Source organism: Podarcis vaucheri, assembly GCF_965113315.1.
Source record: "Podarcis vaucheri genome assembly, chromosome: 12".
In the NCBI taxonomy this organism is placed as follows: Eukaryota; Metazoa; Chordata; class Lepidosauria; order Squamata; family Lacertidae; genus Podarcis; species Podarcis vaucheri.
The window spans coordinates 36407611-36434305 of record NC_138750.1 but is presented as its reverse complement, the minus strand read 5'-3'; the positions used below and the strand labels follow the sequence as shown (position 1 = coordinate 36434305).

Below are 26695 nucleotides of genomic sequence, written 5' to 3'. Positions count from 1 at the left end.
TCCAGAGTAGCCCCATTCCAGAGGACTGCTCCAGAGGAAGCGAGGGATGGGGTCGCCTGGAAAGGAAGTCTGGGGGGTTTTGTTTTTGTTTTGGCTCGCTCTGCTTTCTGAGGAGTCAGTCACATAGGGGAAAGTGCCATATCGGAGCATGGGCTCCACCTGGCTCAGTAGCGTCTACACGGACCGGCAGCGGCTCTCCAGGATTTCAGGCGGAGCGTCTGGAAACGCTAGAACGAACATGGGACCTTTTCCGTGCAGGGCAGGCGCCCCACCGCCGAGCCACGTCCCTTCCCCAGAGCACAGCGCGATCTGCGGGGCGGAGGGGTGGGTGGCTGGGTGTCAAAACCAAGGGAGCCTCCAGGTCGCTCCAGGTTTCCGATGCTTCCCCGTCGGCGTGTCCTTCTGCCTGCTCTCGCCTCCTTTACCTCGATGGCAGGACCTGGACAGCTCCCGCTTTGAAAGCCTCGCCCTGCGACGCCGAAAGCCTCCCAGGCGCGCAAGCCACAAAAGAAAAGGGGGAGGGGTGGAGAAGTGGGGTGTGAGGGACGGGGGGGGGGGAGAGAAAAAGAATCCAGGCAGCCAGTCAGATTTTCCTTTATAAAGCCTCAAAGTGTCCACGTCCTCAAAAAGAATGGAACCAATTTAGCATCCCCAGCTCCTGCCTGCCTGCCTCCCTCCCTCCCAGCACCCCACCTCTTTCACCCCTCCTCCCTCCCCCTTGCGCCTTCCTCTTCTCTCCCTCCCTCGCTTCCAGATCTCCCTCTCCCCGCCCCGTCTAACAGCAGCTCTGCCAAAACGGCGGGGACAGGTTGGGAATGAGAAGAAGAAGAAAAGGAAAAAGACGTCACGTGACGCAGGCCCGGGCTCCTCGCAGCCTGGCCCGCCCCTCCGCCGAGCACGGCGGGCTCTCCCATTGGCTGCGGCGCGTTCTACGGCTCGGCCAGCGCGAGGAACCCCCTCGCCGTATAAATAGGGCCGTCGAGGGCTTTATTATTTTAGCATCCCGGGCAGCAGGTTTCTGCTAAGTTTGGAGTAACTCGCCACCACGACTGTATGCCTGCGTCCCTAAAGTTCTAGCTCACCACCGACCCGGGGACTCTGAAACACAAGGAGTCTGCATGTCTAGACAGTAGACATGCTCAGCTTTGTGGATACACGGATTTTGTTGCTGCTCGCAGTAACTTCATGCCTAGCAACCAGTCAATGTAAGTGCCTTCAGATTGTTTGGAGCAGGGTTTGGTGGGGAGAGAGGGATTTGGGCGGCGGCGGCGGAATCCTCTCCTAACTTCGTCCTAAGGAATGTTGCCCTGCCGTCGAATGCTTCCTTTCTCCGGGAGCTGCAAGGACAAGTTTTCGTGCAGATCTGGGTATGCTCCAAAGCCCGAGAAACTGCTGCCCACTATAACTCTACCCCCCCCCCGGGAAGCCCCATCCAGTTAGACTGAGTTTGGGGGAGAATCGTAGTTTCCATTGACTCCAGCTGGCAAAAGAGCTGTCTCTTATTTCCATAAGACGGAGTGAAGGGATGAGAGTTCTTCAGAGCTTGCTTAAACTCGCCCCCTCCCAGCCCTGCTTGGCTCATGTGGAGAGGTCCTGGCAAGAAGCCAAGCAGTCTTTTCTCCCACACACCCACGCACCTCTCTCTCCCCCTCCCCATACTCCGCCCGCCCCCCATTTTAAGAGAAAAGCAAAATTGGGGTTGGAGAAGCAATGCATGACAATGATAAATCCAGAACTCCTAAATTTATCAGCATCGCCTCCTTGGAGAACTTCTAGTGGTTTGGGGCTGGGGACGGGTTATTGTCCCGATTTATCAAGGGATTTCAGAAAACAACAGATTCCCCCAAAGTCTTTGAGAACAGTCGCTCTTTAGGGCGTTGTACACGAGCTTTGTGCAGCGTTTTACGGATGCTCATAATGCGCCCTCTAGAGGGAAGGAGGCGGTAGCGCAGAGGACCCGACGTGGAGCGTGTGGAGTCCAGATAGACCACCAAGCGCTTTTAGAGATACGTTGATATATATGAGACAATTTAGTTACTCCTGAGTTACACGCAAGGAGAGAGAGGGCAGAAATTCTGTCGCGATTTGCTCAAGAATGTTTTGCTCTTATTAATTCTGGGAAGGAGACACGCTTTTAGAAAACTACAGCAAACCAGGAAAAGTGTACGATTCCTGACCTTTTCGTTTGAGAAACAAATATGACGAAATGGATATTCCAGACATCCTCCAAACATACCCTTTTTAAAAAGCTCTAGCGACCTCTTCTGGTAGACGAGAAGTAGAAAGTTTCTCCCCAGAAAATTCATCTATTTTTATGATTTCCACACTTGTCAGGTAATTCACGTAAATTCTATTACCTTAGATTATCTGTAGGCCCCCATGTGAATAATGTTAAATAGTGAAACTTGGCGCAGACAGCTGTTAGTCCCATCAAATAGATATTTATTGCATTGGTACCCCAATGTAAGATCAGAGTGGTGTTTTACCCTCACAAGAACCCTGTGAGGTAGGCTCAGCTGAGAGGTGGCCCTTTCCCCAAGGCCGCAATTTGTTTCACAACCTGAGTATGGATTTAAACTTGGGCTTTCTATACCCTAGCCAGACTTGCTAACAAGTGCACCACACTAGTGATGATCGTTTGGCATAGAGCAGGCAACCTTTAGCTTGATATCTGACTGACAAAAAGAGTTCTGTTTAACTCAGAACTTTTCATGCTGCACAAATGGAAAGTGTCCAGCCCAAGCATCACTACCATACCAGTTCTCTGTGGTTTAAATATGTGCAAGGTACAGCCTTCACACTGGCTCGTGCAGTACATCCATGCATCAGAAACGCCTGCAGTCCTTTGTACATTGCATATGGCAAATGCTGTCCTATAACAGAAGCATTGGCCCTGCTGCCCAATACATAACTGGATTCAATGAAACAAGTTGGCAGCCAGGGGTCCTCCTAGGGTTATTGCAATTAGTGACTGAGCATTTGCCAAAATTAATTTAGGAACACTGCTGTCTTTACAGTTGCATTCAACTCTTTACCAATCCTACAACCGCAACTAGAGCCTCTCCCTTTAGTGGCAGTGAGAGAGAACGGGTTCCCCAACCCAGTTAACATTTAGAGATACTCTCCCAAAATATAGATCTCCACAGCTAATCCATCAATATGCCCACCTAGCAAGTTCCATTTACAAGTTCCAGTACCGTGTCAAAAAGAATGTCTAACTTTATTCCATCACCTTATAGGAACCATTATCGAAATGCTTTTGATAATTACAAAATTAGTCATTTCCACCCTAATCCAGTTTCCTATCAGAATCCCCATTCATATCAGTATCAACTTTGCTATTCTGTACCAATGTTACTCTTAAAATGTTTAAACAATGATTATTTCCTTGAGATATTAAGAAGAGATAGTCAAGGTTTCTCATCCAACCATTGGTCTAAGATATACATTTAGAGCTGCCATCCTAAACATTGTGTTTATTGAACACAATTGGACTTGACCTCCAGAGAATAGCATAGTGCGCTCTATGCTGTAGATTTTCACTCCATAAGCAAACTTTTGCATTTAGCTACTCTGATCATGGAACAATTCTCTCTGGGTGAGCAGCTTTTCCAAATTGCCACTCAAAATTCCTCCATGGCACATGAATGCATATGTGCAGACCGATTGATACCGTTTCCTCCCCATTTTTGTACTAATCTGTAAGTAAAGCTTCTGGAGGCTCTGACTTGCAGAGAGGAGGTGCATAGCCGTGACTCCTGTTTTGCTCTGCTGCTCAGACAGAACATTTCTCCTCCTCCTCCTCCTGTAATATGCAGCATTCCAGATGCATCTCAGAGCAAGCAGGGCAGCAGGAACTAATGGAGCATAATTCCCTGTGCCCTTAGAGCAAGGGTGGGGAGGCTGTGGTCCTCCAGATGGTTGTTGGACTGCAAAGTACACAGTGGCGTAGCGTGGGTTGTCAGCACCCGGGGCAAGGCAAGTAATTTGCGCCCCCTAACCCGTGGTTTTGCGCCCCCTAACCCTAACCCCCAGATGTTGCGCCCGGTGCGGCTGGCCCCCCCTGCACCCCCCACGCTACGCCACTGAAAGTACATCATTCCCCTGATCATGGGCTGTGCTGGCCGGAGCTGATGGGAGTTGGAGTCCACCAGTATCTGAAGGGCCCACAGGTTCCCCATCTCTGTCTCGGAGTGACAGGCTCTGTTCTTTGTGCTCCATTGGCAGGAAGGAAATGCTTAACAGGACAATTGTTCGTTTGTTTTTAAAATAAGCATGTCCAATGCACAAGATGTGGGCTATGTTAGAAAACTGTAATAAAAGTTACAGTACTATTCCTAGGATTCCCAAAGCTGCTTTTGGTATGCCCTCCCCACCCCCAGTGGAATTTTTGATCTTTACTTGGAACAGCAGGCCCCTCCCACAAGCCACAACACAACGCACATGGAGGGTTGCTATTTGAGAAACCCAAGTCGTGTGCTCTCGCTCTCTCGGCATAACCTACTTCATAGGGTTGTTGTAAAATTGGAGGGGGAAACCCTGTGTGCCTCCTTGAGCTTCTTGGAGGAAAGATGGGACATAAATGTAATAATAATAATACATACATACAATAATGAAAGGCCGAATTTCCCTTGGGTATACAGACCTAAGTAGCTTGGCTTTGTCAGATCCTGGGATTCCAGCCATTAAGCTATTTCGAAGTATGGCTATTTCCTGGCTTAAAGTTTAGCAGAATAACAGTTCCATCCCAGACATGCCTTCTCAGAACCAAATCTCAATCAGCACAGTGGGGCTTACTCTTTGGTATGTGGGTTTAGGACTGTAGCCTAAATAGCGTGAAAGAGAGGCTTGGGGGGTTTTTTTGGGGGGGGTTGCTAACTTAACTTCTGAATTCCAGAAAATCCCATACAAATCTTCAGCATAATCCTGTTCAAGGAATTCCCATAATCTGAAACGATGTGAAGGAATAGTGGGTCCTAAGTTTAGGTTAATGTTATTTACAAGAATATGGACGACCTCGGCTTGAATCATCTCAAGTTCAAAAGCTAAACTCACTGTTTTGGGCTTTCTATAGCACCTGCACACTTTCAAAAGCTGCCGTTGCAAGCATTTTCAAGGGGAAATGCTGTGTGGTCCACAGAGCCTCTTACATCAGCAGAAAGCACATTTGTGCGTGCTTGGGAGGGTTTTGTCTGTTTCCCTTTATCTCACATCCTACGAGATCTTGCTCTGCAGGAGGCCCTCTCCTTCTGGGGTCACATTTCTTTGGTGTGTGTAACAGACATCAGTGGGGGCAAGAAAAATCCCCATGGCACATTGAGCGTTTCACCCGTGGCCCTGTAGAACAAAGTTCTGATTCTTATAAAACCTTTTATCCATCCATTCAAGCCTTGGGGTCAGAAAGAAGCCTTTCCAAGTTGCACAGGCCCTCCTTCTGTCAGAGATGTGTTGCAGCAATCAGAATGTCATCCACTTTAAAAAAATGTTGTTTCATGTTTACATTTCCTGCCATTCGTCTTTGAAATCACAACTATCGTACTTTTCCGTGTATAAGACTAGGTTTTTTAAAATTAAAAAATGATGTTCAGAATTGTGGGTTGTCTTATACACGGATACAATCTCCCCCCATTTTCTCAATTTGGAATCCCCCAAAATTGGGGGCCCCTTTTTTACATGGGGGCATCTTATACACGGAAAAATGCAGTACATTGTTTCACATGCAGACTGTTTTGAATCTTAAACATTAACCAATTTTTTTTGTTTGTTTTTCTGTTTCCCCCTCCAGATGTAAATGAGGTCAGTATCATTCCTTTCAAAATAAAATGGACAAGAGTGGGCTATTTTATTATCTCCCTACCTCCACCCCCCTGAATGGCCACTTACTAACTGCAGCTGCCAAGAATTGCATGGGCAATACCACTGCAGATTAGCATCATTAGGAATGCCCAGATTTGTGCCCACCCCTAGTTTCCTAATGGGCCGTCCTTCTTGTTAAAAGGCTACCTTCATAGGTGAATGTAAGATTAAGAGGATATTGCACAGTAGCCAGAAGGGTCTTGCATGCACAGCTATCCTGGAGATTCATAAGTCTATTTTAAAGCCAGAGAACTGTTAAAGACATCTTAGCACCCATAAAGCATGAATGAATTCAGGTATGACTTTTTAATATCGTGCTTGCATGATGTAGCAAATACTAACTTGTATAACTCTTTCCCTACCCTCCACCGCTTGTTTAATTTGCTCTGCCTTAACTTGGCTGAGTCTAGTACTTACCGTGAAATATTGCTAACGTTAGATTTCTTCTAACTTCATATTCATTCCTTTCTGGGAAACGGAAGGACGGAGGGTAAGCACATTTTAAGGGATTTTCTTAAGAATTACGGAGCTGTACTCTGTTCCTGGGTATCTGCTACAGTTTAAAAGAACCCAGAAATGCTGAAAATAGAATTTTTGAAAGGCTGCAATTTAATACCTCATTTCGTGGTAGAAAGGCCTTTAGATGTTAGTGGGGCTTACTAAGCAGAGGTCCTTTTTACTGTCAGGAAAATCCAAAGTGAAAACCTGAACTTCGGAGTAAATGCTATTAATTTCAGGTGAATTTGCTTTTGAACGCAACTGAGATGCTTAGTAGTACACTGGCAGTTTTTCTTTTATACCTCTATTTGGATGCTAATTCCACTAAATTCCCTGGGGCTTACTCCAAAGTAACTGTGAACCTTAGGTGAAAATCCAATTAAGTTTAATTCAGAGTAGTCTCCTAGAAATGAATGGACCTAAATTAGTAGCTTCCATTAATTTCTGCAGGCCTACTCAAGAGTAGGACTTGGATACAGTTCAGTAAATTTAACTGAATTTTTGCGGCTTTAGCTGCTGTGTTTAGGATTTAGGTATGTGTAAGTGGGTTGAAGCCATAATTTTATCAGCATGAAAGCTGATCTGGTACGCACAGGAAAAATAGCCTTCTTGATACTCTCTGATTTTATGGATGTCAGATCATGTTGCAAATTATTAAATATTTGTGAGGAATATACGCGTTTGGTTTGGAGATTAGCAGCACAATCCTACTCAGGCATAAGCGCCATTTGGATTTCCTCTGAGGAAAGTTGGAATAGGATTGCAGCTCAAATGTGAAAATAAATGAATGCTTGTCACTTACTGAAGAACTAATTGATAGTACATTTTTATTTATGCATATTTGTCCTCTTGGTTTTCATTGAAAGCAAGAGTGTATTCAATCTCTGAATAGCTATTCCTTTCAGTTCTACCTATGCTCTAGTTTTGCTGTTTTCATCAGCAGACAGTTCTTTTTAACACCATAGCTTTCTGCACGTAAAACGATTGCTTGAAACACTCATTTACATTTTTGTTGATGTTCTTTTTTTTCAGGGGCCCAGAGGAGGAAAAGGGCCACAAGGAGATAGGGTAAAGAACCATGATTATGTTCATTTTGCTTGTTATATCTAAATCATGCCCTGGTGAATAAGGAAGAGCATGGTCCAAAGTGAAAAACCTGTGGTACCACCCCCCCACCAACCCTTGTTCAGAGTTATGGCTATTTTTGTGTGCCTCTTCTGAGAAAATTCATATAAATGAGGCTGCACTGTGTACAACTGAACACATCTATTTGGGGGGAAAGTGCTATGGGCACTATTTGCAAAGGGTTAGGAGGGCTGTGTAGCTTTAGGTAAGGCCGGAATTTGAACAGAGTGTTACTGAATGCCTCAAAAGGTCTATTCAAAGGGCTGAAGTGGTTATTATTCCCATTGAAGTGTCTTAAGACTGATTTGCAGGTAATAGCTTTTCAAAAAAAAGCAATCATAAAACCACAGTATGATTAGCAAAGGCTCATGGCTCTGGAATTCCTATGTGAATAAATAACATCCACCAGCAAAATCACTTGAGTCAGAACCTTATAAAATCAAGAATGGAAATTGAGGTCACAATCCTGAGCTCCTATGCTTATTCCCCTGCCCGCTGCTTGTGCATTGATGCAAGCACATTGTCCGACACAGCAGTGCTGTTTTTCCTTCTCCGATTCCCTCACAAGGATCTCTCTGAAGAACCATTTGACTCATTCGTTGCACAGGTGATGCGACCTGATTTCCCTTCCCTGTAATATTGGGTGCAATGCTTCTTCAGGGTTCAGAGGAAGGAAGAGGGGGAAAGCAGGTTGTGTTCAGAGATTGATCCATTGGGTTGGAATTGCCTGTGGGATTTCTGACACAGAGGTCAAGGAATGTGCATGGCTGAGGCCTCAGAGGTGCAGTTGCTCAGTAACCAGAGTCCATTTTACGTGTGTGTGTGTGCGCGCGCGCGTGCGCGTGTGTGTGTGTGTGCAGGTGTAGCAAATGAAGTTGACAATGTGTCAGGGAGCCAGAGTTGATCCTATTACTCCCCCCACCCCGCCCCGTGAACAAATTATTTGGAAAACATGTGTTTGCTACCTTGAAAAATGTGAAGCACTATGAGGGCAATTTGGTAATATATTACTTATTGCTTGTGCAATTAAGTAGCTTTAGATTCTGGATTTAATAGTCTTACAGGGAGGAGGGGCTCCCTAAAGTGTCTTGCTTCTTTCACTTAAAAATGTGCTGCTTGACCCCTAATATGTCAGGGAAGGTGGTCTTTCTCTTCTGAGTGGGGCCCTGGATTTTTGCCCTCAAAGTCTTTCCCTGACAGCATCCCTGCCAAAAATTGGGCCTCCAAGAATTGCTTCAAGATTTGTTCTTCCCTCGGTAGTAGCTTAGAATGAAGTAACGGTTGCTGTTCAATATTTAGCATGTTTAAACCCAAACAATTTGTGACCCACCATGCCTATCACAGTATTGTGTTATTAAGGAGCTCCCGGTTGCCTGACAAGAGCTCCCTTCTTCCTAAGTTTTGAAGGCCTAGGTTAGGTAGCCCAAACCTGGTAGTTGCCATAAACAGCTTGTGTGCTGGATTTGACTTGGTGGTTGGAGGCCTGATTTAGGACTAACAGTGTGCTAAGGAACCAAGCCTTTATCCTGAAATCATCTGTGCTGTGTGAGATGCACACCAGCTTGTTTGAAAATGGTCACTGCAGACATGGCTATATTCTGAGTTGTTCAGAATATTTCATGCTTTAAGTTATTAAGACATGAAGATCCCTTTGCTATTGCGTCAGAGGCCACCTTGAATCCAAGAGTCTGTAGATGGATACTTGATAAAGAAGTATCTGCCATACATCATGAAATATCTGATGACTCAGAACCAGTTTAGGAAAGATTCTGACTTTGAGTCCATCCCACTCTAGCCTCTTGTTACTAGAATAGATGTTGGGTCATCTGATTAACATGTGAGCCACAATTATTATTATTTAAATCACATCAGTGATATTTGGAATGCTTGTTGTTATTTGGAATAATACCCTTAGACTCTGAATAGGCTTAGTAAAAATTGACCTTTTTATCCACAGCTAAACACAGAATTTGCAGTGTTTTGATTAGCACAGAATTGATAAGTGCAATCTTTGGCAGTTGTAGCAAAATGGGATGGTTGAAAAACCATGAAACAGAGAGTGCATTGAGTTATAATGCTTTGATATGTTTCTTTTCATTCAACTAATATAGTCTGGAACTATATTACTCAACTAATGGGAATTAGCATGACTGTTGTTCTGCTGAGATTTATACCATTTAAGAACATCAATCTCAGAGTTAACAAGCAAATGTGTCTCCATTCTTATATATGAAAATCATTGTGATTATTGTCTTTGCAAACCCACTTGCTCAACCAAATGGGGCACAAGCAACAGTTAAGTGAAATCAGGAAAGTAATTAACTTGTTTGGACCTCTCCAAAGCCAAACAGCAGATAACATGGAGTTAGAACATGTACTCATTTAAAGGCAGTTAAAAGGTTACTACGGTATAATTATCCTAGCATGGCAAGGTCTTCCCTAGCACAATCTCTGTATGATAGCTCACAAGGAACAACCTTCTCTAACAATGTGTGGCTAGAATCCTTATCAAGCCTCAAATCAATGCATTATTGAAGTTTTTAAAGACATAAAAAAATGTGAATGGATGGTATTCTGCTAAATTTTTCTCAGAGTAGATCCATTGAAATTAATGGACCTAACTTATATCCATTAATTTTAATGGACCTCTTTTTGAGTAAAACTTAATTGACTGTCACCCAGTAAGTCCTAGCATTAATATGCCAACAAAATGTTAAGGTGCTCAGCCTTTTCCACATGTTATGCCCATGATGAGAAAACTGTGGCTCTCCAGATGTTGCTGGACTCCCAACTCCCATCAACTCCAGCCTTCATGGCCAATGGTCAGCCATGGTGGGATTTATTATCCCTCAACACAACAAGCAATAAAACTGCTTTAACGTTTGCAAGGCTAAGCAGGGTCTGGTATGGTTTCAAACTGGATGGGAGACTGCTTGTTGAGATTCCTGCATTGCAGGGGATTAGACTGGGTGACCCTCAGGGTACCATCCAACACTATGATTCTAACATCTGGAGAGCTTCAGGTTCCTCATTCCTATGTTAAGGCCTTTAAGGCTGAAATTCTCTTCTCTCCTGCCTGCAAATATGAATATACGTACATGCATAGGATCACACAACTAAATCTTCTAGTTGTCTGAAAGCAACAGTGACACATTGTAAAGCACAGAAACACCAGCTGTTTCGATTGTGCAGACTCATATATTTGTACTTTAAATGATGTCACTGCTTTGAAATCTTCAGTAGCTATTTATATATTTTTATAACTTAACGTTGTGCATTTTTTCCCATAGGGTCCACCAGGACCACCAGGCTTAGATGGTGAAGATGGTCCACCAGGCCCCCCAGGCCCCCCTGGCCCTCCTGGTCTTGGCGGAGTAAGGCATCCAATGTTTTATTTTACTGAAGTTGATTGGTGATGTCTTGAAGCATCATAAAAGGCCTGTCACGTCAAAGGCAGGGACCATTATCTTTAGCTGTATCTTCTCAGGCATGTATAGAAATACTGTTGAGATCCATAGGTAGGAACATCCTTGAAGATACAGAAACATTTACGGAAGGAAGGAACTTTTTCCATTTTACTTTGATCCCTTCTGTCTCCCTTCACTCAACCTCTTATTCGTGATGTTGTTGTTGTTTAAAAAACTTGAGGACTTGAGATGTAGGAATGCAAATTTGTTACCCTGCATTCATTTTCATTTTGGATTAGAGTATATTATTTAAATTCTGATCAAGCTCTTCTTTATTAGCTTTCCTCTTTATCTCCTACAGAACTTTGGTGCTCAATATGACATGTCCAAAGCAGCTGATCCTGGCCCTGGACCTATGGTAAGCAAATGACTCCTTTCTCGCACAGGTACATGCACAAATTCAAATTGTGCTGGTGTGTTTTGCCACTGGTGGCGACAGAGAATCCCCAAGGAACAGCCCGCTCACAGAAATCTCCCCACATTGTGTCTCTGCTATGTAACTGACCTGCAGACCATATAGCAGCATTATACGGCCCACTGTACCTCCCATCTAGCATTGTCATCCCTTGCAAGCCATGCGTGTTCAGAAAATGCATGGGATCCCACTATTCCTGCATCCAGTGTGCTTCTTGAATGGAGAAAGCCCATACTGAGGAAGAGTTTTGCACCCTACCAGGTCACTTCCAAGGAAGGTAGATCAGCTATCCAGTGTTCCTTTGGTTCCAACATAGATTCTGATAGAATCCAGTGACTGGAGCCAGGAGACCACGACATTGCTGGCCTTCTCATGAGACACAGGCTGGAAGGGAAGAAACTCCTATCCACCCATGCAGCTCTGTCCCAACATGGGCTGCCAGATGTAATGCGTTGTGATAGGTGCTGGGCATGGCCACTTAATTTCTTCACCTGTGATTCTTGCCCACCTGGCAAGACAGGCCAGAGTCATCAGCACTAACAAGCCCAGTGAATTGGAAGTTGGCCCATTGAACTTGGTTCCCATGAAAGGAGTTTAGCGCCTGATTAGAAGCTCACCTCACTGATTTGATTTTGATGGCATTTATGTCCAAGGGAAAAAATACTGCAGTCAGGTTTGCTGAATTAATGATCGTCAAAAATGGTCAAGTCGTCTCATGTTCTGTGGTTATAACAGTTTTTAACAAAACAAAAACCATCACCTGCACAGTTAGGAGCCATGCTTTGCAACACGTCAGCTATAATACAAACAGCAGGTTAAATCGCCAAAATATGCATGATGTTTTGTAACTTGTGCTTCAGTGCCAGCTTCCCCATCCCCTCCAGCAAGGAGAAGGGGGAGGGACCTGGTCTGAATTGGGACCTTGGCATGTGGCATGTGTGTAGGGTTTTTGGGTTTTTTTAGATGTGGTCCCGATCTGGATTGGGACCCCCACATTTGCAATTTGCATAAAGATAAAAAACTACCATTGAAGTGAATGGGAGATTTCCCCCGGCAATGCAAGCTGCAGGTGTGGTTTCCTGATTCAGACTGGGACCCATTGTGTGGGGCAAACTTTTAAAGCCCCTACTGTCCTCCACACACACATTCGGGTGCCCATCCAGAGTGGATCCTGTGCCCTGGCAGTTTGCACTCAAGGGCAAACTATGCATTAAACATTGTGTGTAGTTTGGCTCTAATATATTTCCTAGAAAGTAAGCTCCACTGAACATAGTGGGACTTTTTTTTTAATTCTGGCATGGCTTTTGGGGCACACTGTTCTCCCAAAGTGGGTTTTAAAACTTATAAAGATGCAACAATTTTAAAACTTATAAGGATACTGTTAAATAAAAATAATTAAAAATAATTAAAGTTAAAAGCCATCAGCTGCTAAACAGTTTCAGCATAGCACATTCATCAAACACAGGCTGAAGGGAACATGCCTTCTTTAAAAACAGAAGTGACAAGGGACAAGTTGTGCCCTGGGAAGGAATAGGCCTGCCACCAAGAAGGCCCTGCCAACTGAAAGTAGACTAAGAACTTGTTTCCAAGGGTAAAGATGCATGGGATTGCCCAGACAGAATTAGATTTATTTCCAAATGGATGTGTTTTGGATTATATAAAACGTGAACTGAGTATGGTATTTAAAAAAAATAGTCATGAAGGAACTTGGTTTCACAACAAATAAAAAAAAATTAAAAGGCCCAGAATGAACTGTCATCATTCATTTGCATCGAAATGCTAATATATACACAGTATTTTTGTATTTAGTACCTGAATTCCTGGAAACCGTAGACCACTTCAGATGTTCTCTTGAAGCCTTGACAAGGCATGAGGAGTATTCTTCCATTCCTCATGCTCCCATGTCTGGTCTGAGGAGAGATTATTTATACAGCTTGCATGGAGAGATGCTCATTCTGTCCCTTCTTTAGGCCAATATGTGTCTCCCCCCCCCCCAAGAAGGAAGGGGAAAGGAAATGCAAGGGGCTGATGGTTCCTCTCGTCACTTCCAGAGAATGCTGAAGTTGTCCAGAGTGCCATTTCTGATATTTCCTTTCTCGTGTTAGAAAGAGAGAGGATATTGTGTTGTTGTTTTTTACACACACACACACATGCACACCGATAACTATAACATATAAACATAAGGTTGCAACATGGCGGAAACAAATGGGGCAACTTCTTTTAAGAAGTCACAATGGTCAAACCTGACTCAGAAATAGGTGGACTGTGAAAAAGGTCCCAGGAGCATTGTAGGACAGGGCTGGTTCCAGAGGCTGGTAAAACTGTTTGGACAGTGCCTCAAGACCAACTGTTCAAACAGTTCTGCCATTTCTGCTTTGTGCAGTCTAGGAAAATCAGGCGCAATCTGAAAAAAAACTCAGTGTGCATTTGCCACCTCTTCCCACGCAAGGGAGGCTCCATTGAGGGTATTTTCCTTCAGGGCCCTAAACCTCCAGAGACAGTACTGCCACAAGACACCTCAGGACAGGTTGACCAGTTACTTGGAACCACACAGTAGCCACATCTGAGTTTACCATGTGGCACCTATAATCGTCTAGGGAGCCTCTGGCCATGTGACTTGGCCCACTATTCCCACCCCTCTGCTGCCTCCCTACATTGTTGTGGTTGCCATGTGGTGAGCCTCCAAGAAGGTACCTCATAGCTTCTAGTCTTCTCAATTCACCCTCATACTTGTTTATGATTCTTCCAGCTTCCCAAGGGTGGCAGCCCTCACAATTTTTTGTCTTCTTCCGTATATGCAGCAACAGCATGTATGAGGGGTCAGAGTGGCAACAAGACTGTGCATGCCAGGATGGGGCAAGATGTCGGCAAGCTCAGCAGAGCTCTGAATTGGTGGTGATAACAAAAGTTTGTGTGCACCTGTGGAGTCACCACCAGCACCACCACCCAGCCAGAGCTGCCCTGACCTCTCTGCCATTTTATCCTTTCACAATCCAAGCAAGCACAATCTAAGCAAGCACAGCACTGTTGCCACTCTGCCCCATCCTCACTGTGGCAAGCGCAGCTTTGCCAGGAGGGCGCAGCTGCCAGTCCACCCCCACCCTTCATGTGCCACTGCCGCACACATATTTTTCCTGCTCAGAAGTCACCTCCTCCAGCCAAGAACACAGAAGCCAGTGCATTGATATCACTAGTATGCATTGTAACTCTCACACCTCACCCTTCTGTTGCATGCTGGGAGAATACCAATCCTGCTCTACAGCATGGTTGGGCAAGCTGTGGCCTTCCAGATGTTATTGGACTACAGCTCCTTCACCGTTAGCCGTGCAGTTTGGGGCTGATGTGAGTCCAACAACATCTGGAGGGCCACAGTTTGCTTCCCTCCTGCTGTACGGTATGAGCACAGTGCCCAACGTTTGGCAGAATTTGGAATGGCACAACCATACAGCTGGTTCCAAGACCCTTTTCCTGAAGTTATCTTCCACTGTTTGCAGGGCAGTGGAAGAAATGGCAAAGAACAATGTTTTAGAGACACTTATAGCAAGCTGCAGTATCCTTCAATGATAAGCTTAGAGAGAAATGTTTAGAGAAAATTAAAAAGTATATTAAAGCTAGTGGTGGCTATTAAGAGGGCAGTGATAATATATTATGGAGAACATATGAGTAATTTTATGTTCAGGAGCTTTGATGTTCTCCTGCATAATCCTGGCCCCGTTCTCCTATTCCAATGATACTTCTGATTTAAAGCTCCATGTAATCTCTTGATCCCTGATCTTGTGGCTTCTTGTTGCCATGAGAACTTCAAGGTGCATATGGAGCTCTCATGGCCACAAGGTCTTTCTTGATCACTTAAATGGAGAGGGCCTCTCTACAGTATGAACACAGAGATGCTTCAACCATCAAAGTGATTAAAAAAGGCCTAACCTTGCAGAAAACATTTAAACATCCATATTGGGAAGAGATCGCCAATCCATTATCCATCAGCTTGTGCCACCTCTGCTCAAGGAATAGCCGCTGATTTTTCTCTGAACATATTTTTGTGCAAGTGGTGGGAAGATTATAGGGAGACACCTCCTTCCTAGACAAGAGGGATCTGCTTGAAATTATTGTAGAGTAAGCGGTTTGATCATTGAGGCTAATTAAAATCGGTCTTGGAATAAAACAAAGGTTGGCAGCTCCTCTTCCTGCTCTCTTTATTTGCAACTAGGACTATGGGCATATTTAGGTCCTCAGACAATTCCTCTATATTCTTATTCATAAAGATCAAGCTGGTGAGAATGCAGATCAAGGGGGAATGATCTGACACAGTGACATTTTGAAAACCCATCTGGGCCAGTTGCCAGGACTTAGTGTCAAAAGCAGCCATTTGGGCTGGTTGTCAAAATCTTTTGGGTGATGATGGGAAATGCACCAATGTGTGATTCCTCTATAGATGTCCCCCTAAGGCTCCGCACAGCTGGAGGTGGGAAAACCACAAGAAACAGGAGCAGGTGGGTGGCATCAGGAGCTTTGAGCTCTTAACCACCCACCTCTTTGCATGACTTCTCTGCTACATGCTAGAATGGAAGGGCAGGACAGTCTACCAGGCCTGCCCCTTGGGGGAGTTATCACTGTTGTTTGTTATTATTTTTTAAGTATATGCCATCTAATTTCCAAAGAGATTCATTAGAATTCCAGACATCACCACAGTGTGTGTGTGTGTGTATTACATTTCACACACACACCCCATCACAAGATCAAAGTATTGACATTAGGAAAACCCCAAACCACAATAAATTACAAAATGGCCATCAGACCCAAACATCAAAGGGAAACCAGATATGTTATTTGAATCCCTGAATCTCTTGGAATCCACCGGAATCCACCTCCCCGCCTCTGAATCTGATGCAGCTCAGGTTCCACAATTTCTAAAATCAGCGATTGACAATCCTAAAAGAGAAGTTAAATAGAATGAAAAATAATAAAAATGTAAAAGCAGGCAAATATAATAAAGCAGTAGATGAATAATTTTTGTCTGAGACGTTTCAGGTAAGCTAAAGCGCAAATTTTAATTCTTTCCCTTCTTTGAATAGGAGTCTGTTCATATGTACTATATTAGCCTTCCCACATCTGCTGGTGCCCTCCATAGCTTTTGGACCACAACTCCCATCATCCCTGACCATTGGCCAATGCTGGCTGGGACTTATGGGCTTTGTAGTCTAAAACATCTGGAAGACACATGGTTGGGGAAGGTTGTACAATATCTATAGCGTTTAAGGCAAATTACATATGCGAATGTAAGGATGAGAGGCAAATTTCAACTAGTGCAAGTATTAATACTATGCTAGCAATAGATAAACACAGGAAAATACAGCTTTGACTTTATGATGCTATGCTACTAATATAATCTAAGGCTATTATAATACTATAATCAATTTTTTTGCTCTGTGGTTCATGGTTTAATCTTGAAGCTTGATTTCAGGCAAATGATTAACAGTGCCTGAAATGTCCTATGCATGTCTCTTTAAAAGTAAGCCCCTTGCGTTTAATGGTACTTAGTCCCGAGTAAGTGCGGCTCAGGATTGCAGCCTAAGTGCTACCGAAACCACTAGCTGGACCATCATTTTACTATTGCAGTATATTAACTATTTCTTTAACTTTTCCCAGGGTATAATGGGACCCAGAGGCCCTCCTGGAGTAACTGGACCCCCTGTAAGTATATTTGGAACACAGCCATAGGAAGAGAGATATGTTTGATACACATGCAGAAAGCATCAGTTACACAAGTTTTGCCTTGACTAGACCCTAAGCAGGTAACCCCACATGTATAAGAGGTGCCCTATATTGACAGGTCCAGGACTGCTGTTGTCAGTCCCCTGATATAGTTCTCAGTTTACAAACTGATGAGCCATGACCTTTCTGCTTTCACAGTTTCCTGGTTCTCTTCCCAGTTTGCACCTTCGTGTCCTTGCCCAGAAGGCCCAAAACACACAATGTGTTTGCCTGGTATCTCTCCATGTTATCAATGGTCCACCTGGTCTGGTCTAGACTGGTCTGGGTTGAAGGACCCCAACATTTGCCTGAATCACAGCCTATAACTCCCCAAATCTCACTCTGCTTCCATGCCCAGTTCTCTTCTCCAAACACCCCCATTGCTAGAAGAGTACTTACTTTTCCCACACGTAACATTCAAAACCATATAAAATGTCTTTTGTCGCCCACCCTGCTTCTAGGGCTCTCCAGGCCACGCGGGACATGCTGGCGAACCCGGTGAACCTGGTCAAACAGTAAGTGGAACCATTTTTATTCTATTCTGAGAATGACAGGAATTCTGAAATACCCATTTGCAATGAAGCCCTTCCCCCAGATTTAAGTTTGGGCCTATTATCTGAGATTCCTTTGCAAGCTAGCAAGGGTGGGAGAAGCAAGAAACGAGTTCTGATTCTGCTAGAGCCCACGCCTGCTTGGTTTACTCAAAGCGGGGGGGAAACACATAAAAGAGCTTGAGGGAGACAAAGGGTTTTTGCTAGACAGGTAGGCTTTAGATTTCTGCAACTCTTTGAGACCACTGGGGGAGCTGAAATCAGACCAAACCAAGTCTTCTGATTATTATTTTTTTGAAACCCAGAAGCCATAAATAAAGAGCCCCCCACCGCAAGCTTGGATTAAAGAATTCAGATCTAGAACTCTGGCTTAGTCAAGTCACTAGATTATATGTAGCATGAAAGAACTATTGTTTTGTTTCAAATGAACCTTTTCCCCCATCACTAGGGTCCCCAAGGTGCTCGTGGTCCAATGGGTCCTCCTGGAAAGCCTGGTGAAGATGTAAGTATTCATTTGAACCGGGATTTTGGTGGGGGAGGGGGAATCTGTAGGAGCTATTTCCTTTTCCAAACATTGGTTATCAGCGTTTGTTGTGGACTGCCCCCTGTGTCCCATCCCCACCCACACTCTTGTAACCATCACTTCTGGTACAAAAGCTCCATTTCCATGTGTTTTGATTGCTTGAACATGTTTCCTAAATTCCACTGGAATGCCACCACAGCGTTGTAGTGTATTAAAAGTTTTAAGGATATTTTAATGGATTCTGCAACCCCGAAGCAGTTTGGTTTTTTAAAAAAGCTGGATTTCCCAACTGTTCTGTTTCTGAAAAGTATCTCCAAAAAAAATCTGCATTTTGTGAAATTAAGAAATGTGCAGTGCAATCCCAGAGCGGAAGTAAGTCCCTTCTGAGTTCAGTAGGACTTACCCTTTAATATAAGTACCTTAAATACCACCTCCATCATAAGTTCTTGTCCTAAAAATATCGGAGGAAATATAGCCTTCAAATGTGACATTATGTCTCCTGAGGGAAAGATGCTGCATGCTTAGTCAGTTTTTAAGTTATTATGTTTTTTTATACCTTGCATAGAGATATGTTAAATATGTGCAGCTCGCTTGCTTTTGCACACAAAAGATTTCAGTCATCTCGTCTAATGTTTCATTAGGGTCATCCTGGAAAACCTGGACGACCTGGTGAGAGGGGTGTTCCTGGACCTCAGGTGAGTTTTGTGTTTTCTGTTGCCTGTTTAATCTGCTGATTAAATCTGTTTGCATAACTGCAGGATAGGAAATCAAATTACCAGCCACCGCTCCTTACCAGTAGTTTTAGTGTAAGTACAATGCCACCCTCCCACTAAGGCAAAGATTCTAGCTATTTACACCTGCTGGAATCTTAACACCTAGCCAGAGCGCAGCACTATGAAGGTTGCCACATGATGTTCACTTTTATTCTACAAGGAATATGGTAGTAGTGTATCTGTTCCTAAGCTATGGAACTCTAGACTATTACTATTAAACAAGCATTAACAGTACCTCTGGGTATAGGGCGCTGTATAAATTCAATAAATAAGAATAAAATAATATAAATAATAAATAATAAATAATTGTTTCAAATTCCAGTTTAAGGCCCTTCGGTTTAAACAAGTAAATTATCTGATGTGATAATGCATACCAATATTTTAAAAAAAAACATTATTGGTACTTATTCAAAGGTATACAAAAATACATATCCAAGCATTTTTTAAATATAATATACTGAGATTAAACAGCTACTTAATCTGTTAGAGAGCAAAGCCAGAAGGAAGAAAAGACAAGAAAAGGAGAAACCTAACGAAAGAGAAAATGAGGGGGGAAAGGAAAAGTAAGAAGAAACTAAAGAAAGATAAAGAAGAAGAAAAATAAAATGACTTCTGGTTTTCTGTCCTGCAGCTACATATGATATGACATTCATTCCTTAAGATCCAACCATTCAATCTTCTATAAACCAGGTGTTAAGATCATTTTCTCTTTCATGCAAAAAGTCCATAAGAAATTTCCAATCCTTGACAAATGTCAGTAAATTATTTTTCTCTAATTCAATTTTGCCATCTCAGCCAAGTCCAATAGTTTTATCAGCCATTCTTTTATAGTGGATAGGGCTGTGTCTTTCCATCTTTCTGCATCAGTCACTGATATTAAGTACTTCTGTGCAATTTTATGGATGGGTCGTGTTCACTTCTGAGATACTTTGCTTGTTGTGTGGCATATAAGTCTATAAAATGAACAGAATTTGGAACATTTTATACTAGGGATCAGCAACCAGGAGCCCTTGAGCTAAATAAGCCACACACACACCCTGTAAAGACAAGGGAGGGGCTAGAGCACAATGACAGAAGATGTGCTTTGCATGCTGAAGGTCTCAGGTTTGATTCCTGACATCTTCAGCTAAAAACAGCCAGTAGCTTGTGGGAAAGGCTCTCTGTTTGAGGAGCACTGCTGCTCAGAGTAGACCGTATGCACAAATAGTCTGACTCTGTATGAGTCTGGACAGTTTTGTAGGCTTATGCGTCATGCCAGCTTCCTGACCCAAAGGCAAAAGCAGTGCATAGAGGGATCAGTGACTGTGGCAATGAGACTTGCAAGCAGCTCACCTTGGTGGCTGGGACTAACATATTGCACCCAAGTACTTTGTCTAGCAGCTTTTATTTGAGATGTTAAGCCTTCTCTCTCGTTTTCCCTCCCAGGGTACTCGTGGTTTTCCTGGAACTGCTGGCCTGCCTGGTTTCAAAGGAATAAGGGTGAGCATTTGACTGAAACAGGAACAAAATTAAGGGTAATGACAGTTAATACACCTATGGTGTGTTATTCTGTGCAGCTACTGGTCTTAGACAGAAGCCTAAGGCTTGTTTGCCAAGGTGGCAATAAAGAAAGCTTCTGTCTTCATCACGGATGCCAACTTGAATAAAATATGGGGGGGGGCAGGTAAGTCCCGCCCCACATTATTGATCACATGATGCAGCAAGCACACGCCATTTGAATGGCAATGACCATCAACTTAAGGGAGATGTGATCATAAATCTCACAGGGTGTTTAGTCCCAAGTCCTGCATGTGTTTGTGATATGTCATTGACAAAATTTTGAACGTACAATCAGCACTTTAAAGCATAGTTTTAAGTATTTAAGTGCAGACCAAAAAGAAGCCTGTATACCACTTTCCTTCTCCACCCGAAGGAAGTGGTAGTAACTGCTTCATCAAAACAGCCAATGACCGCTGTTTACCTAGTCTGCCACATTCCCCTAGTTTACTGTGGCCCTTTCTAACTGTCTTGAGAAAGGCCAGTTTTTTCTCCTTTAGGGAAAAGGCATTTCCCTAAACAACTGTGGTTGCTTCCCTGTTTCCAGGCCTGGCGCCAAATGTTGGCCACGTTGGGCACTGGTCAAGGGCACCTGTCCACTAGCCTAGCCATACCATCCTTCACTGCCCTCCCTGCCAGACCCTCAGATGTTTGTCAGTGGCAGGCAGCAGTGCTGGTTTTGTGTGGGAGCCAATCTCAACTCCCATCCCCGGTGGACACTCACATTTTTAAATTACCCAAAGTGTAACGTCGAATGCATAGGTCTCTGAAATATTATCTAGGTAGGACTACAGAACTATGAAATAGATTTCATAGGTATGGGGCCTGGAGCATTGCTTTCTGGGTAATCTAAGATGGCAGCTGGCCACCATGGATGGGAGCCAAGCTTTCTCCCATTTGAAAGCACCTTTCCACCGCTGAAGCATGTCTTTGGGCCTGGTGGAGGGTGGTGAATGGTGACAGAGAAAGCAGTGGCAGGAGAAGCAAACAGTGGCAGGCTGTCATTGTCACAAGCAGGGCTAGGCCCTGCTCTGGTTAGGGGACTGCTGGGCCATCATTGGCACCATTTCTCCCCAAGCCTTGCACTGTCCCTGCCTGTTTCCACTTTCCCCCTCCTCTGTTTCTTTACTCTGTATCAAATTTTAGGTTTTTGAGGAAGAAGTCCCTTTTGTTTTCTTCAAAGCATCATGCATGCTGAAGGCACTGTATAAATAATGAGAAGCGGTAATAGTCATCTATAAAGCTACGAAAACATATGAACTGAAGAGGGCTGTCAAAGTTTGTGTCTGATGCAGACCAGAACCAAACTATGTTAAGGAAGGACAACTGTGCCCCTCCTTAACTGACGATGATCCTTTTCAAGTGGGGGAACCAATATGATGAATGCAGAGCAATGCTAGAGTTGTGTTTCAACCACTGCATGATAAAGAAATGGTTTCCTTAAAAAGGGGGGAACTAGGGGGGCCACTTTACCCATCAGTGTTTCTTCTTCCAACATAGGGACACAACGGTTTGGATGGTCGGAAAGGAGAACCTGGTGCTCCCGGCAACAAGGTAAAAATGACTTAATTTTAATATATGTTACATGGGTATTCCAGCAAGAGCACAGAGTGCATGGCAGCCCTTCTGTTTAATATCCTGCGTCCATGTTTTGTTCTCGTAGGCTTTTATCCTTCTAAGAAAAATCAGCCTATGCTATGAATGAAGGACAACAGCAATTTGGTACTAAGCCCTTGAGATACATGGACACAACAGAAAGTCTCGCAGGTCCAAATTCTAGCATGGGAGCAAGATGAAATAAATAGCCAGCTTGCTCTAAGCCAGCCTTCCTCAACCTTTGGTTAAGCAGGCTGGGGCTGATGGGAGGTGGAGTTTGACAACATCTGGGGATCCAAGGAGGTGGAAGAACTCTGCACTTCTGGTTCTGACTCCGAAACTCGGGATTGCCAGTAGGAGCCTCCACCAATCCCCCAAAGCATGTGGCTAGTTTGAACTTGCCCCTGCCACTGCCTGAGTTGCTCATGAACTCTGTGTGTGCATGTATGACAAGGGTGGAATTCTAGTACCTGCAGGTTTATTGTTTTCCCCTTTTGTGTGGGGAATACTAGAAATCCCAATAAATACATATGTAAATACATATGTGGGACACAGTTGGTGCTGTGGGTTAAACCACAGAGCCTAGGACTTGCCGATCAGAAGGTCAGCGGTTCGAATCCCCATGACGGGGTGAGCTCCCGTTGCTCGGTCCCAGCTCCTGCCAACCTAGCAGTTCGAAAGCACATCAAAGTGCAAGTAGATAAATAGGTACCGCTCCAGCGGGAAGGTAAACGGTGTTTCCGTGCACTGCTCTGGTTCGCCAGAAGCTGCTTAGTCATGCTGGCCACATGACCCGGAAGCTGTATGCCAGCTCCCTCAGCCAATAAAGCGAGATGAGCGCCGCAATCCCAGAGTCGGTCATGACTCGACCTAATGGTCAGGGGCCCCTTTACCCCCTTTACCTTTTAAATACATATGTAAATAAAAAACAGTGGGAGCTGCTGTAAACGTTAATAGTGTGGAGTGCTGCTATTCCTGATTCCAGTCATTCCATTTCTCCTTCCTCCTCCATTTTCCCATTTCTTAGTTTATGGGCAGCACACAAATGTAATAATACAGGGTTCTCCCAGCAGTAGTTCAGCATCTGTGGTCATTGAGCCTGCTTCGCTTAGGGAGGCGCCATAGCTCAGTGCCAGAGCATCTGCCCCAGGTTTATTCCCCAGCATCTGCCATTTGGGGCTGGGGAGATGCCCTGCTGGAAACTCTGGAGAGCCTCAGCTGGTCAATGTAGATAACACTGAGCTAGCTGGAGCAATGGTCTGATTTCTTACAAGCTTCCTATGTTCCATTAGTATTGGACTAATTTAGGTTCCCCCTCCCTTTCGGGGGGTGGACTTTACTTCTGCAAACCTTGGTGTTCTGCCAAGCCTGCTGCTCCTCCCTCTAGACTATGCCTGCTGCCATTTTTCCTACAAAAGAAATGGCGCTCACAGCCTGGACATCAGAAATAGCGAGAATCGTGTGTTGAGGCAAGCCAGCAAATGCATGTCTCATAAGGAACTGGCTTGCGCTGACAGGCCTCTCCTTTCACTACTGGAGTGAACCGAAGCTAGTAGGTGTTCTTGAGACTTAAGTGTGCAAGTATCAAAATGGGATATGTGGGAAACGAGAGCTTTTAAACTTGCTTTACAGCCAGGAATCTCAGATATTCCTTTGTCTAATTTCTGTTTTCATGTTAGCTCAGAGGTGGAGCCAGCCAACCAAATGGCGCTTTGAAATGCAGCTGGGTAGATAACACCACTCTCAGTCAAAAAACTATGGAAAGAGAAAGCTGAGAAAAATACAAGTTGCTCCATTGGTCCCAAAGCAAGCCAACGTTGAGGGATGGGGCTTCCTGTATTGATCACAAGGAGATGGGTTGTCCTTCTAGCTAAATGAAGACCCAGGCTCAGGGAGGGTCAGGAAGAAGCTTAGCTTAATCTCCCCCCTCTTCCCTCCTCCTCTAGTACGGACACAAGGAGGCTTTTTGGAAGCTTTCGCTTCCATTTTTGATTAACCGTCGCTTGCTGTGTTGAAACTGTGGCTAATATTAACTGTGGCTTGTCTGAAACCATTTGAGTTCAGGCTATGGGTTATGAAGCTGGTTTGTCTCAACAAACCATAGTTACAGTTAATACTGGGTTCAGTTTCACATGTGGCCCTCAGCTGGTTAGTTGAAATTGGAAGTACAAAGCCTTTCCTTGCAACCATATGGCAGGAGAGGGAGTGCAAAAGCCCAGATAGAAAAGCTAGACCTTTTCCCAGGTCCTGTTGCATCAGCCTGTATCAACTTTGGCAGATACCAGTAGAGTTTCTTTGGCTGAAATCTGTGCATCTGTTAGCTTCATGGTATATGAGACCTTCATAGATCAACCTGTCCAGACACATGCATGCAATTGTGGTGGCTGCCTTTAGCAAAGCATGTTTATCTCAGTCCCAAGAGTCACACTTCAGCTCCAATGAAATTAATGGGGCATAAGATCATCACACAGTTAGCTTTTTCCTTTACTTTTGCGCATTTTATCTGGGCTACAGCCAACATTTGTTCTATCCCTCTTCTGCAAACCCTCTTTGCTAACTAGATCACTAAGCTGATAAGAGGCTTTACTTTGTATGAACTTTTGTGTACTAATTTAAATGCCAGAAGTGTAAACGTTCTGAATGCATCTTTTGCTAAGTCAGTAATAAGACTTGCAAGGAAAGGACAACCTAAACCATGGGCTAAATGGAGAATCGTTGTCATTCGCAGGGCGAACCTGGTGCCCCTGGTGAAAATGGTACTCCCGGACAACCTGTAAGTATTTTCTCTCTGTGACTTACACAATATTAAGTCATCAAAAATCCTGTTATCATTTGTTAAAGTTTGCTAGTTGCTTTCATGGAATTCTCAGTGTTCAATAGAAATGATGCTATTTGATTAAAATATATGACTTACAGTGGTACCTCGCAAGACGAATGCCTCGCAAGACGAAAAACACGCAAGACAAAAGAGTTTTTCGTTTTTGGAGTTGCTTTGCAAGACGAATTTCCTTATGGGCTTGCTTCGCAAGACGAAAACGTCTTGCAAGTTTGTTTCCTTTTTCTTAAAACCGTTAATACCGTTAAAACAGTGCTTCGCAAGACGAAAAAAAACGCAAGACGAAAAAACAGGCAGAACGAATTAATTTCATCTTGCGAGGCACCACTGTACTTTGTTTCGGGCAGCAGTAAATCTGCAGTCCTTTGCTCACTTGGGTGTGTGCCAATCCCACTGAATTAAATCTGAGTTGAGCATGCATAACTTGAATCAGGAGCATTGCACCCTATTGTGGAAACTGGGAAAAGACTGAAGCTATACTAGACTATACTTCATATTGCACTGCAGCTTATTATTATTACTACTAGTACTAGAAAGAAAATAATACTGTGCGGGGTATTGTTTTTGTTTGCTAAACAACATTATGAATTTTTGAGTTTCTATATCATAAACCACCTTGTGATCCTCTGATGAAGGGTGCTGTAGAAATTTGTTAAATGAAGTAAAGAAATATTCGGTCATGATTTGCGTGTCCTTTGCTTTCAGGGCGCTCGTGGTCTCCCTGGTGAAAGGGGAAGAGTTGGTGCTCCTGGCGCAGTTGTAAGTGACTCCCCTACCTGTACAACGTGGCTTCCATTTTCTTTCTTTTGGATTCTTCAATTTTGTACCAGGAATTTAAGATGTAAAGAGAACCTTTGTTTTCTTTTAGGGGGCTCGTGGCAGTGATGGAAGTAACGGTCCCACTGGTCCCGCTGTAAGTCCAAACTTTAATGTTCTATCATTCTGTCCTGATGAACAACACACACTGTGACCTGCCAGGCACTTGGATTTCTCTGTGCGATGGTCTCCTGTCTTTTTCTCTGCCCTTTATCAGTTGCAGAAAAGGAAATCTTTTCTTTCGTTCCTTCTATTTCAGAAACAAACATTTGGCATTTCCAGATAGGCATCAAAGAGCTGTCCAAAACAGTAGTAGTGTTCTCAGGGTGCTTCCACAGACTTCTCAGCTCGAGCCTGAAATCCAGTGTTTTGGACTGACTGCTTTCGCAGTGATGACTGGATTTGCCCAGCCCAAGCCGCATAAAAGCTGTGGGAGCTCTCCCTGCACAGATAGCGACATTATTGGCCCTCTTCAGCAGCCTAACTAGTGGCAATCCAGGCTCTGTAGTTAAATACACACACACACACACACACACATATATATATCTGAAGATCCCTTTTCCTCATCAGTTTTCTGATGGTGCTTAGCCGCTGAGATAAAAAGATATGCCTTGTACACTGCTTATAAAGCAGCTACTCTTAGGAAGCGATGGATTAATCAGTGTTATCTGTGCTCCATGCCAATTTTGCATGTGTTCATTCAATAAGTCTGTTCCATCCCACTTCCAGATTAATCTGTCATTTTTAAAAACCACTGTATTGAAGTGCATACTTTATCTCAATGTACACCTTCCCAAGCATATGTTATGCTAAAGTGAAAATGTTTAAACAACACATTGGGATACATTTTTTGAGCTGAGAATAATTGTATCATGAAATTTGCAGAAATGTGAAATCCAAAGGATGATTGCATTTCTGATCCACACATTAGTCCAGGAGGTGTGTAGCGGGT

General features: G+C 43.9%; 1 protein-coding gene across 1 annotated transcript in view; it reads left to right on the top strand.

Moving 5' to 3' along the window:
- The first annotated feature begins 988 nt into the window (after positions 1–988).
- The window catches only part of COL1A2 (collagen type I alpha 2 chain), a 65351-nt gene continuing 39644 nt past the window's right edge, over positions 989–26695 (top strand). The window contains exons 1-13 of the mRNA XM_082194105.1: positions 989–1234; positions 7387–7422; positions 10770–10853; positions 11248–11304; positions 17008–17052; positions 17574–17627; positions 18112–18165; positions 18828–18881; positions 20385–20438; positions 21996–22049; positions 24820–24864; positions 25633–25686; positions 25796–25840. Coding sequence (XP_082050231.1) covers positions 1136–1234; positions 7387–7422; positions 10770–10853; positions 11248–11304; positions 17008–17052; positions 17574–17627; positions 18112–18165; positions 18828–18881; positions 20385–20438; positions 21996–22049; positions 24820–24864; positions 25633–25686; positions 25796–25840 — 735 coding nt within the window. The 5' untranslated portion in view covers positions 989–1135. The remainder of the gene's footprint in view (positions 1235–7386; positions 7423–10769; positions 10854–11247; positions 11305–17007; positions 17053–17573; positions 17628–18111; positions 18166–18827; positions 18882–20384; positions 20439–21995; positions 22050–24819; positions 24865–25632; positions 25687–25795; positions 25841–26695) is intronic.